The sequence below is a fragment of the Fukomys damarensis genome, unplaced genomic scaffold, assembly GCF_012274545.1.
Source record: "Fukomys damarensis isolate Sample0158 unplaced genomic scaffold, DMR_v1.0_HiC HiC_scaffold_20, whole genome shotgun sequence".
Taxonomy (NCBI): Eukaryota; Metazoa; Chordata; class Mammalia; order Rodentia; family Bathyergidae; genus Fukomys; species Fukomys damarensis.
Genome location: NW_022900932.1, coordinates 4,725,759 through 4,739,122, shown reverse-complemented (window position 1 = coordinate 4,739,122; position 13,364 = coordinate 4,725,759). Strand labels below are relative to the sequence as shown.

The following is a 13,364-nucleotide window of genomic DNA, read 5'->3' as shown; positions in this document are numbered from 1 at the left end:
TACACACACACACACACACACACACACACACACACACACACACACACACACACACACCAGCCACCTAAGTGACTCTGGGAAGCAGTGCTTAAAAACTAGTAACCACAAGACTACTCTCATTTACTTTTAAGCAAAGGAAACGGGATTCAAGAGAACTGGACATCTTTAACCTACTCACTCTAACACGCCACTACATGCAATTATGGCAGCACGGCCTGGACCCTGCCAGTGACCTCTGTAGGCTGGCAAGTCCAGGAGCTAACAGGTCACTGATTGTGGCTATCAGCCTGCACGGAACGCCAAGAGGCCATCTATGAGACACAGTTACAGGCTGGTACAGCTCAGTGGCAGGGAGCTCACAAGTCATAACCAAAACTCTCCCAGCCTCACAAAACAAGACAACAGAAAAAGAAAACAAACCGGGCATGCTGCACACCATAATCCTAGCACAGGAGGCTGGGACAGGAGCATCAAAGTTCAAGCTCAACCTGGGTGACTTAGCAATTTAGTGAGATCCTGTCTCAAAATAAAGAACAAAAAGACCTGGGGATGCAGCTCAGTTGGAAAGCCCTGGGTTCATTCCCTAATATTGCAACAACAACAAAGGAAAACACACTGTATGAGTTCCTCCATGCCTAAGCATAGCAAGTATAGCTTATACTTAAAATCTTACCTCAAATCCTTTTTAAGAGAAGACAGAATAAAGGTAAATTTTTCTGAAGTCATTACTCAAGAAGCAAAATTTAAAATGTGTAGTTATGTCAAAAGGCCTGGGTCTTCACCCTATCCATTCACTAGATGTGTGTGACTTAACTTTGCTTATAAAATGAAAAAACAAGTGCCCCCCAACCTTAGAATGGGTAGTACAGACATGAAAAGTATTCAGAAATGTTCTTAAAGTTCTATGTAAGTACAGCTGTTGTATCAGCTGAGTACAGGGAACTTCGGAGGGACCAGCATGGTACAACAAAAAACTACCAACGCAGCCAGGTGCAGTGGTTCACGTCTATAATCCCTGCTACTCAGGAGGTTGAAGCAGGAGGATCGTGAGTTCAAAGCCAGCATGGGCAATTTAGTGTCTCAAAATAACAAATGAAAGTAGCTGGGGATGTAGCTCAGTGGTAGAGCACCCCCAGTTTCAATCTCCAGTACTGCAAAAACCAAACCAAACAATCAAAATCCCACTTGCTTCAGTTTAGAGTGTCCCGTAGGCATCATGGCACAGAAACAAGGCCTAAAAGCATCTTATTTTAGGGTAGTGTATGGGTGGCCAAAATCCCCATGCTAAATGATAGTGCGTCTTCCTGTCTCAGGACAGGAGGAGGTACTGTGGTGCCGGAAACTCAGTGATCTTTCAGGGACTTCCAAGGTACCAAACATCACTCTCTTCCACTCAATTAATATCAAAATAGTAATTTTAAAAAGCTCCAAGTGGGAACTATGCTTACTTTCCTTCCCTATAAAATAAACAAATTCAGAAAATAAAATTCTAAAATGACTGAATTATCATTTAATTCATTCCAAAGTCGCTGAGATCAAAATAAGCTCCCTGCCACAGTTAGCATGTAACTGTTAGTACCGTAAATTGAGACAGGCATGCAATGAGTGAATATAAAGGTGAATTCCCCCGAACACATCCCACCCCACTTTTCTTGCCGTACTGAGGGCTGCACCTAGGGCCACGCACACGCTGGGCAACCCCGGCCCCGCATTCATTCACTCGTTCACTGTGATGCTGGGGACTGAAGCCAGAGAGACGCCTACCAGTGAGCTGCATCGTCAGCCTTTTCATGTTCATTTATTTATGTTTGGTACCGGGGATCAAACTCCGGACCTTGAGCTTGCGAGGCAGGCACAGCCCCACTGAGGTAAATCCCCGGCCCTCTTCAACATCTAATTTTGTGACAGGGTCTCACTGTGTTGCCCAGGCTGGCCCTGAACCTGTGACCCTCCTGCTCCTGCTCCTGAGCAGATGAGGTCACAGGCTGTGAACCACCCCAGCCAACCTTGTCTGAATGCATCTAACGCAACTTGTTTACTTTGCTCCAAGAGATCTGAGCCATCCCACTGACTTCCCGAGTAAACTTGTATCAAACTGTTAATCATAACACAGAAAGGACAGAAGAGCACATAAAAAACAATCAAATATTCTAGAAGCTGAACGAGATGGCACACTCCTGTAATCCCAGCACTCTGGGAGGCTGATGCAGGATTAAAAATTCAAGTCTAGCCTGAGTGACTTAATGAGACCCCGTCTCAAAAGAAAAAAATTAAAAAAGGTCCGGGGCCATAGTTCAGTGCAGTAACCCTGGAATCAACCCCCAGTACTACAAATTTTAAAAAGGAAGGAAAACAGAAGGGGAAGGGAGGGAAGAACAGGCCGGGCCAAGCCAGGACAAATCATCAAACAAAAGTTAAATGAAATAAATTACAGGAAGTCTTTCGGGAGAATTTCATTCCCGGGGCCTCACTGCTGTGTGAAATGGATCTGCTCTGCTGGCTGCAGCACCCTCCCCATCTGACCGGAAATGCCAACTGGAGCTCTCAGTGGTTCCCGGACAGCCACAGCTCAGGGATGGTGAGGCTCAGAGGCCCTCACAGGCCCTGCTGGCCCAGCCACAGCTCACACTCCCCTCTATCGCCCTCAACTCCTGGAAGCACAGCTGCTTCCTCAGAGATCCCCCCTAATGGCTACAGGCTGTGTTCCATCATCACCAGAGCAAACTCTACTCAGATGATGAAGACGTAAGTTCTCACGCTGAGATCTGGCACATCCGTGAGGCTCCAAATCTCCAGCCTGATGGTGCGAGCAGCTGCCACCTGCTCTGTGTGAGACTGGGGATGCTGCAGAGGTGTGGGCTACGGAGCAGAGGCAGTGAGGAGCTGTGTGAAGCCCGGCTGCTTCCCACCTGCAAACAACCATAGTCTCCCAGTTACCTCCTGCAGGGCCTGGGCCAGCTGTTGCTTCAGGGCCTCTACTTGCTCTTTCTCCAAACCCTGTAAAACCAAAACAAGATAGAAGGTTTACTTTCAGGGAAAAGGGATAAAATGCAGCAATGAGCAGAGCAAACTAGCTACTGTGACCATCGGGAGACAACAGGCAACAGGTAACAGGTGGTAAATCTCAGATTTCCCCTCACGCTCCTGGAGGTGACTCAGGGCCATCAGTTCTGGGAAAAACCGCGTGCTGACAGTCCAAGCCTCCTTCTCCACTAATGCTACGACACCCAAGGGGACATAAACAGAGAACTCCTGAGCCCCCAAACAGCCCACCACCACATTCAGATCTGATCTTCCACGCTGGCACTCACGAGTCCTCCACGTCCCCCCATCAGTTCTGGCCACCCTGTCTGCATTCTGAGGCAGTACTGTGTTCAGCCTATAAAGCACTCTGCTGTATTTCCCACGGGGGACCCTCCCGTATCATCACCAACCTATGCCCAGCACCTTCCACAAGAACCTCTGGGCTCTTGCTTCCGTAAGAATTACCCACCCACCCAGATGTGCACAATACATCTCGTCTCAACAGATAAAACATGTAATGGTAAAAACCATCTGAGTAGTTTTATATCCAGCAAAACTCCTTAGTGTCGGGCAAAATAGGCAACCCCCCCAAAAAAAAAAGAAAAAGAAAAACCAAGGATTAGATGAGTTTCTGAACAAACAGCAAGAGCAGGATAAATCTCTAGGGCTACAAGGGCAGACAGATGCAGCTAATACAAAGAACTAGACACACTCTTCACTCGGCAATTTGTGCGTGACCAGCAGAGACCCTCTAAACCAGTCCTTTTCTCATTTAAGTTTGCTACAGCAGAGGAGTTAGCAGCTATGCCCTGCAGCACAGAGTAGCCACACATATCAATTAGCAACTACTCTTGCTCGTGAACACATCGTCCTTACCGACAGTTCTGCTCCAGTGAAGGTGTTGTACACTAAACACATGGACATAAACCACCCTCTATTAATTTCAAGAACCAGTCTAGGCAGGCTAAGGAAAGCAAAAAGGCGCACATGTGCAACCAGTGTATACCCTTGAAAGACTACTTAACCCATAGCCTCTGCTAACGCTGCCAGCTCAAGTGGACGGCAGAGATTAGAATGAAATTTATACACTGCTCAGAAATAAACCACAGCTACCCTTGGCTGTTCCTTGCCCTGAGCAACTCAAGCAAAAGATAAAAGCTTATTCCCTTCCCTTGTGATTGGCCCCTCTTAGTCCTGAATCAACAGTGGGGAATTCTTGACATTCAACATCACCTGAGCAAGTGGGTGGGAGCCACGTCTGGCTCCTGCCTTAGGGGAACTGACATTTTGAGCAGGGACAGGAGCAGCTCCAGAATGAAGCTCATGCAAGAACTTGTCATGTAGGCAAATGACTCGGGGAAGGGACACATTTGGTGTGAGCTTGGCACTATTAAGAGAGCTGTCATTTTACCTCCTGAAGGTAGCTTATTTCTGAACCCAACAGTAGAGTAATGTTACACCTGTCCCTATGCATCCCGGCTGTTTAAGACAGAAACTGAAAAGACATTTTCTACTCTGCTAGCCTCTCCCCGCTAGGCGAGATACAGAGCTAACTGAGGCAGCTAACAAAAGGTCAGGTACAAGGGCAGTGACTAGATGATGTACATGTGTTTTGGGGCACAGTGATTTGGCTCTGACCACAGAGCAGAGATGGGTGAGGACAGCCCCTAGCTTAAGAGGCACGCGGTGTGGTTCTGTGGCACCCTGCCCTTCATCCAACTTCTTCCTGAATGTGCCTGGGTCCAGGGTGCCTCGGCGCTGAGCCCTGATACAGGTGGCGCCCTTGCTGGCTCTTCTAGTCACCTTAGCCTATCTTGGTGTCCCAGTTTGGCCCCTGGACCCCAAACAGACAGCCCTGGCCACAGGTTTCCAAAGTGCTCCCCACCCAGGGGAGGCAGCTGTGCTCACTCCTGGCGGTACCTGGAGGTGCTGCTCCTCTTCCTGGAAAGTCCTCTCCAGTTGCTCTACTCTCGCCTGCTGCTGAGCCTGCTCTGCACACAGCTCGGACTGCAGCTCCTGCAGCTCCTGCTCCATCTTCACGATGTTCTTTGTGCTCCCCTTCTGGGTTTGCTTTTTCACATTCATAACAGCGACTTGCTTTTCTTGCAGCTGTTTTTTCAGCTTCACGATTTTGTTCATGGTCACCTTAAACAGCTCTAAGCTGCTCTGAGATGCTGAAGGCTTTGAGGCTTTCTTCTTCTTAGGACAAAGCTCGGTGACCCTCGCGGGCCCAGGGCAGGCCCAAGCCCTTGTCATCTTCTCGCTTGCCTTGAGCGAAGTCAACCCAGGACCCAAACATTCGGAGGGCTCCCCGGCCACCTCACTGCTCCCACATAACTTCGCTGGCTGGCCTGCTTCACAAGACCCTTCACTTACTCCGGGTTCCAAATGTGAGGGGCCTTCACATCCAAGACCCTCTACTTCATCTAGGCTGCTTTTCCTTTTAGTTCTCAAGCCCTTATTTCTTTCCACCGTCTGGTTACTCCTTTGGGCAAGACAAGGGAACACCCTCTCCCAGTCTTCCTCAGTAACTTCATACTCATACTCCGCACGCTCCTTATTCTGCAGAGGCACCCCAAGCTGGATGTGGTCTCCGTTGTGGATGAAGTAAAACTTCAACGGCTCCAGACGCTCTTGGTTCAGCCAGACACCATTCAGACTCTGGGAAAAGGGGAAGAACGGCAAAGTTTGTTTCACAGTTTTCCTCCTTAGGGATGAGGATTTAGCTCAGTGGTTCCGCTGCCTGCCTCGCAAACGCAAGGTCCCGAGTTCAATCCCCAGTACAAAGAACAAAAAGCAAAAAAACCCAAAAAAACAAACAAGAAAAACAAACGCTGGCTGGCACAATTCTCCTCCTCTGTGTTTCCCCCACCCCCAAAATTAGGGGTTTGAACTCAGGACCTTCACACTGAGCTACATTCCGGCTTTTTTTTGAGAATGGGTCTGGATAAATTGCCCAGGCGGAGACTGAATTTGAAATCCTCCTGTCTCAGCCTCCCAGAGGGCTGAGATTACAGGCGTGTGCCCCCATACCTGGCTGATTTTCCTCCTCTTAATGGAACTTCCCTCCTGCTGCTGCAAAAGCACCTGCCTTTTCAGAAGGAAAACCATTGAGAATAGAAAAATTCACATACCACCAACCTTAAAAACAGTACTCTTCAACAAGGATTCGGCTTTTTACCTGTATGTTACATCCATGCCTCCACAGAGAATGCCTGCTAACAGGCAAGAATCATCTGTTACTGGTGGGTGAATCACTCAAACTCATACAATAGCATTAAAGGAAACTGAAACTGAATTGCTGCTATTGACCTAAACTGGAGGCAGTGGCCCAAGGCTAGAAAAATTGCTGTTAACAAAGGAGGCGGCATGAAATGGTGAAGCCCATGAGGAAGGCTTGGCCTGGAAAGTCACCCAGATACATCTCTGAAGAGGCCCTTCACTACGGTGAGCAAGCAAAGCACTTCCCAGGATGCGTAAGTCACAGAGACAGAGAGACAAAGACAGACCCAACACCACGTACTGGGGTCAAACTGTAGGTGGCACCTGACCCAATTAATACTAATAGAGGTCCAGGGGCATCACCAATCATTATTCAGAGCTGGAGCTCATGGCCCAAACAGAACACCTTTCTAGCTGCACGTCTTCCCTTCAGTGATTTGTTTAACCTCTCTAGGCCTCAGTTTTGACGGCAAGACTTACACTGATCCTGTAAAGAATGAAACGGCAGTGTACTTACAACACGGAACACAGTGACTGATGTACGATGAATGTGTCGCTTACAGCTGTGTGACTTTGGGCAGATCTCTTTACAGACCAGTCACAGCACCAATAGTAATCTCGCTCATAATGTTTTGGGTGAATTTAATGAGATAATATGTAATGTACTTTGAGCAGTGCTTGGCACATGGCATTTATAACTGTTCACTTCTATCAAGTCTGAGCTCAACCGATTCATTTCAATTCTATGCTCTGCAAAGATGCAAGGTAAACAGATCACGTGCAAAATGTGAAGATATGAAAACAACTCTTAGCAGCTGACTGCAGAAAGGACAACACACGGGCACAAGTAAGTGTGGGATTATGAGGCACAGCCTGTAAATGTAAAGAAATATCACGTGGAGCAGGGTATCTAAGGGTGCTAAATGGAGACGCTAGGTCTAACAATGGACAAGTGCAGGCTTAGAGCTAACAGATACTGGGCATTTTAACCCATACCAAGAGAGGACAGGCCAGTGATGAAACTCACTTCGGGACTAAGACTTAGGTTTGGAGGTAGAGAGTAGCTCAGTGCTTGCCTCATATGGGGTGAGGCCTTGGGGTTGATCCCCAGCACTGAGGAAAGAAAATCACTGTTTATACTGACAACTATAGCTACCTACTTTAAGGCACAACAGATAGGTAGGTGACAGACAAATGGATGGATGGATGGACAGTCAGCTGGATATCCCTGGTCAAGCCAAACACAGGTGACACACAGAGGACAAGGGAGGTCGACTGATCTCAGCTCTGATTTGGATCAGGCTTTTGTTTGTTTTATTTTTATTATTTGACTTGAAAGACGTGTATTCACACAGAAAGACTGCAGCCCTGACTTGGGCCTAACATGGCTCAGAGAGGCAACCTTCTCCCATTCTTTCTGTTCAGCCTGACAAACTATAGGGATGATCAGTTTCACTAACTGAAACACGGCATGGGAAAGTAACAGAGGGTGGGTTGGAGCCAGAGCCGTCTACGTGAGAACAATTTTAGCACAGAACAGTCAATTTTAGATTATACACAGGAAAAAGGTCTCAGGCAAAGTAATGTGACACAAGAGGTCACCTAATACCAATGTGTAAGAACTGAAAAAAGCTATCAAAGGCAGAGATAAGGTAACATAAATAAGGTCACAGAAGAAGCCCCAGGCAAGAGAAACTAAGCAATCCCTAAGAAACTGGGGCAAACTTTCAGGTAAGTCAGTTTTCCCTCACTAGACCCTCAGCATTGACCTACCTCCTGGAGAGTTCTTCTGGTCTACAAAATAAGCTCTAAAATTTTCCCCAGCACATTTCATCTTTGCATCCCTCCAAGTTTAGCCATTCACCATGTTTTGGTGACACCTAGTGGTATAATCTGAGCCACAGCTCTATGTCTATTACAAAGCGACTGCAGAAAACAACAGAAATCACGGCAGTATGACCAGGGTACGGCCGCATTGAAAGGGTTTAAATAATCATCATGAATGGTTACACAGATCTGCTCTTTTCAAAGCCTTCCCGAGGTTGGTTCTCATAATCACCAGCTTGAACAAAGTCAACAAACAGCAAAGCGACAGCCAGAGAATGGATAAACCCGCCTAGTCCCAGCCATCGATGGCCAAAACGGGTGGGATGATCCCATCTCCTGGCTTCTCACTATTTCACCTGACACTCAATCTCTGTCCGTTTATTTTAAAACAGCTGTTGAAGAAGAGGGGACACCAAAGTCCAAAGGCAATGTTTTCTGAGGAGTCTTCTAGATTACTGATGCGGCTCAGTGGTGACGGAGCAGTAAGCCACCTGGGAAAGTGTGCACAGTCTCACCTCTGACTGCAGGAACTGGTCTGACCTGGGGACTAGAGGTCAGGACGCCTCAGGTTACATTTATGCACTGGCACACACAGCTGTGTGGCTGCGTCCAGCTATAGCCAGCAGTCAGCAGCTTCCCCTTCCCAGGCCATCCAGGCTGGCCCTGCCACAATGTATCAGTGCTTTCTACTGCTGAGTTCCACAGAAGGTACAGGTAAAACAGAATTTATCCTTTCCCTAGCTGGTTTTTTTTCTTCCCATTTTTAGTGATTATGAATAAAGCTACTACAACATTCACATACAAGCTGCTAATGAGAACTGGGTTGTATCTTTTTAAAAAAACTGGATTTGGGCCAGGCGTGGTGGCACATGCCTATAATCCCAGCACTGGGGAGGCTGAAGCAGGAAGATGTTGTGAGTTCGAGATCTGTATGGGCTACAGTTAGTTCAAGGTCATGCTAAACTACATAGCAAGACTCTGTCTCAAAAAAAAAAAAACAAACTTGACTTGGGGTTCTATACATATGTGAGTACAGGCCCTTCATCAGTTATACAGACATACAGCAAATCTTCCACTCTGAGTTTACTTTTTCTTCATGATGCCTTTTGAAGAATGGAAGTTTATGTTTTGTGTTTTGCTTTGCTTTGTTTTGTTTGAAGTACTAGGGGTTGAACTCAGGGACATTCTACCACTGAGCCACATCCCTGGCCCTTTTCATTTTTATTTTTTATTCTGAGGTAGGGTCTCATTAAGTTGCCCAGGCAGGATTTGAGTTTGTGACCCTTCTGCCTCAGCTTCCTTGAATGCTGGGATCACAGGCATTTGGAAGTTCTTGACTTTATTGTATTTCCATCAGTTTTTTGGCTTTGTTTTTTCTGGTACCAGGGATCGAACCTGGGACCTTGTGTAAGAGAGGCAGGCAGTGGCACCACTGAGCTGGATCCCCAGCCCAACTCCATCAGTATTTATAAAAAGTATGCCAGGTAAAGGTAAAAACTGGAAACAGCGTTGCAGACCATGCTCAAAATGCTGGAAGGCCTGAAGCTGAACTATCCTGAGCAGCGAAATTTGTTCATATAGAGCATATTCTCAGAATCTGGAGTGGGAAGGTGAGAATCACCAGGTAGCAAGTGAATAGCAACAGGAGTTCAGGGGAAGAACAGAAGAGCTCGAATAAGACAGGGCTCAGCCAAGAAGGCATTTCAGACTCCAACTCTGGAAGGACAGACTTTCTGAAAGAGCTGATGCCAATAGGAGAGGCAGGACACCTGAAGAGCTTCGCAGCCGACAGAAGCCTGCACATGCGCAACCAGAGCCATCTTCATGTTTTGTGCGGAGTTCGCTGTCCTCCAAGCGTCTGCGTGTGGACATGTGTGTGTTTTAAGCCAATTTTAAACCAAAACTGCGTTTGTTTCCATTCTTAAGTGAACTTAAATCCATTTTTTGGCCACTTCAACAAATGAAAGTGACCATTTCATGAAAAGAGAACACGACTCTCAATTTTTAATACATCTATCTCTTGAAAGATTTGACAAATGACTTCAAGCACAACCACAGCAATCACATCCTGCAGCTCAGATTCATCCGCAGAAGAGGGTAGCCATGGCATCAGGCCAGGAAAAGGGACCATCTGTTAAGCTGAAAATAATAAAAAAGTAACGGAGTAGAGGGGAGTTTTACTTTTAAGAATTAGTCTGCTAAAACACCACCACAGCTTCTCCAAAAACTCAGTTCTCTCAAAATAAAATCAAAGCCAAGAAGTTTAAACCAACTTCAGAAAAGATCTGGAAGAATCAGAACCTACGTACATTACATGAGACCTAAGAAGAGCTACAATGATGGTTATGACAGCCGAGAAGAAAGGGTTCAAAGCAAACACCAGAACAGCCTGCATCCCTGCAGCGACATTCCAGGAACACTAAGATCAGATGTAACTTCCCAACTGAGCAAAACCTGCTATCAAACAGCACGTGGTGGGACACACCTGCGATCCCAGGACTCGGGACGCTGAAGCAGGAGGATCACGAACTTGAGGCCGGCCTAGGCTACACTGCAAGAGCCTATCTCAAAAAAAGAAAGAAAGAGGAGGGGAGAGGAGGAGAAAGGGCACAGGGGAGGGGGACGGGAGGAAGAAGGGGAGGGGGAGGGGAGAGGGAGCTGTTTATCCCATAGGTGGACTGCACCCCATAATGATCCGGGAAAGCAGCAGCGGGGAACTCACCCCCGTAACACTGCAATCCCACTGCAATCCCAGCCAGCTCTGAGAGGAAACACCTTTTCCCAGTGTGATTTTTTGGTTTTTGTTTTTTTTGAGATGAGGGGTCTCATACATGGCCCAGGCTGGCCTCCTGGGCTCAAGAAATCCTCCTGCTTCAGCCTCCTGAGTACTAGGACTACAGGCACATGCCACATGTTAGGCTTCTGAGGTGTTTTCAAGTAAACTGCTACAGGATTTAAAACCTCATAGCTATATCTAAAATTTGCATTATTTAAAAAAACGTGAAACCAGTACAGCAAACTGCATGTCCTGTATTGGTCTCTGACAGCCGGGCCCAATAGAGAGATTCATTTCACTCACTCAGCAGTTACACAAAGACTTTGGGCAACAGTCTATTTCACTAAGACTCAGGTGCACCTGTGTCTTCAAGGGGTTAGACTGCAGAACCTTCGCAGCAGATTCTAACCTGCTTATGGTGTCTCAAAGGAAGGGCTGAGCCTATTCACTCAGCATCTGTACTAACCCTCGCCCCACTGCTAATTCAAATGAATTCTACACCAGGAAGGCACTTTCTCAATGGCTTAGAACTAGAGGTTTTATACGTACAGATGAGGCTGTGAGCAGGCCTGTGGGCTACTCTCCCTCCTAACAGGTATCTTTAAATCCCTTCCAACCAGAGCAGTGAAGAGTAGAAAATGGTGTCTAACGAAATTTACATTTTGTACTTTTTCTGTCTTACTGGGGATTGAACACAGAGGCACTCTACCACCAAGCCCTTTCCACTGTTTTTGAGACCGTGTCTTGAAGCTTCTCTGGCTGGCCTTGAACTTACAGATCTTCCCACCTCAGCCTCCCAAGTACTTGGGATTATAGGTGTGTGTCACTACACCCAGCTGACATTTCATACTTCCGAAACTTGACTGTGTTAGAATTTCTCTCATCTCACTGTCAACATTATCACTACATTCCTGGGTGCTGTAGATCTCCATATTAGGTAATTGCTGGGCTTTATATCCTATTTCACTTAAGTAATTTCACATGACCAGTGATTTTCAAATAGGTTTAAAGCAGAAAAATCCTTTATTCAAAGGAGATCTTCCTCTGAACATCAGTATGGGAAACAAAATGGCTGTTTTAAAAAAGCAGCTCAGTGGTGGAGTACGTGCCTCGCATGCTCAAGGCCCTGGGTTCTATCCCAACACCAAAAAATAAAATAAAATGAAAAAAGGGCAGAGGGGTTCCTGACTGAAGAGTGAGGCATGCTCAGCTCATTTTCTCCGCCCCACCTGAGCCACTGGTGTTCTCCCGAAGTGCAGGCAGGCAGTCAGGGCTCCTGGGCCTGCACCTTGAGAAGGCCAATCCCCTCCCTGAGTCTGGATTTGGGGCCAATCCAGATGTTCCACTCCAGGTCACAAACCTCACCCCAGAAACTCTCTGGGCACTGCCAAACCTCCCAGCACACAGAACGGTTCCATCCAGGAAGAGAACGGGGTGGCAAGGGGAGAAAATAAACTTTTCAATTTTATACCATGAATGGTTTGTGAAAAAAAAAAAAAAGTAATTAAAAAAAAAAAAAAGAAAATTCCAGCCACACCTGCCTTGCAAATGCAAGGTCCTGAGTTCGATTCCTGGTACTGAAAAAAATGTTTTTCCATAAAAGTAGATGTTTGTGAATTCCTATACCTTGTTGTCCATAATTGTCCACTGGCCTTCAGGATTCTGCTTCAAAACACAGTGGTTTCGAGAAATCATCAGAGGGCATATTTTTGATACCAGCTGGTATGTGACGCCAACTCCTCGTCCTATGGACACCTAGAAAGGACACAATGGAGAGTCAGTCGGTCGCGTGCTGGGAAAGCAAGGTCCTCCGCAAGCAGTCTGAGCAGTCGGCAGTGTACGAGGGACGTAACTGACGAAACCGGGCTCCTGCGGCAGCCAAACGGTCTGTCTGCCACCTCCTCTTCAGCTGCCACGGGACAACAGGAAGCTGCAAGGAGCTAAGCCCGGACCCTGAAAGCCATGGAGGAGCTCTTAGGACCGTCAGTGCGTGTCAGGACCCAGAGCGGCGGCCTGCTCTGGCGAATCCGGACGTGCACAGGACACACGCTGGTCACTCACCCCCACTGTCGCCCCGGCCCGACCCCTCCTCTGCTCTAAGTGTCCCTTCTACTTCTGCCTCATCTGTCTCTTCTCTCTCATCCTTTTTAGATGAGAGGGAGGGATTCTTTCACTGTAAACGCTGCCAAGAACTGCAGCCTTTACGTAAGGCAGACCTTTGGATTTTTTCCATGGCTCCAATTTGGCATCTTTTTCCCACTCGTCGGCCCTGGTTCTGCCCTTGGCACCACCAAAAAATCTCCAATCCCCCTTCCACACCACAGCTGAAAAACGTTTTTCAAGTCTTCTCTTTTCCTAGCTGTGTTGCTGGTTACTTTGACCTAACTCCTAGGGCATGGGCTATCATCTTAGTAAGTCTATGAAAGGAATCCTGGTTTATATTCTTTTTTTTTTTTTTTTTGTACCGGGAATTGAACCCAGGACCTTGCGCTTGCAAGGCAGGTGGTGGCACCGG

General features: G+C 47.1%; 1 protein-coding gene across 2 annotated transcripts in view; it reads right to left on the bottom strand.

The window, feature by feature from the left end:
• Positions 1 to 12,631, bottom strand: part of Rnf8 (ring finger protein 8) — a 23,426-nt gene extending 10,795 nt beyond the window's left edge. For both annotated transcript variants that reach the window (XM_033766426.1, XM_033766427.1), the window contains exons 1-3: positions 12,476 to 12,631; positions 4,945 to 5,685; positions 2,938 to 2,997 (exon numbers count right to left, since the gene is read on the bottom strand). In XM_033766426.1, the coding sequence (XP_033622317.1) occupies positions 2,938 to 2,997; positions 4,945 to 5,685; positions 12,476 to 12,544 (870 nt within the window). In that variant the 5' untranslated portion in view covers positions 12,545 to 12,631. The remainder of the gene's footprint in view (positions 1 to 2,937; positions 2,998 to 4,944; positions 5,686 to 12,475) is intronic.
• Between the last annotated feature and the right edge of the window lie 733 nt (positions 12,632 to 13,364).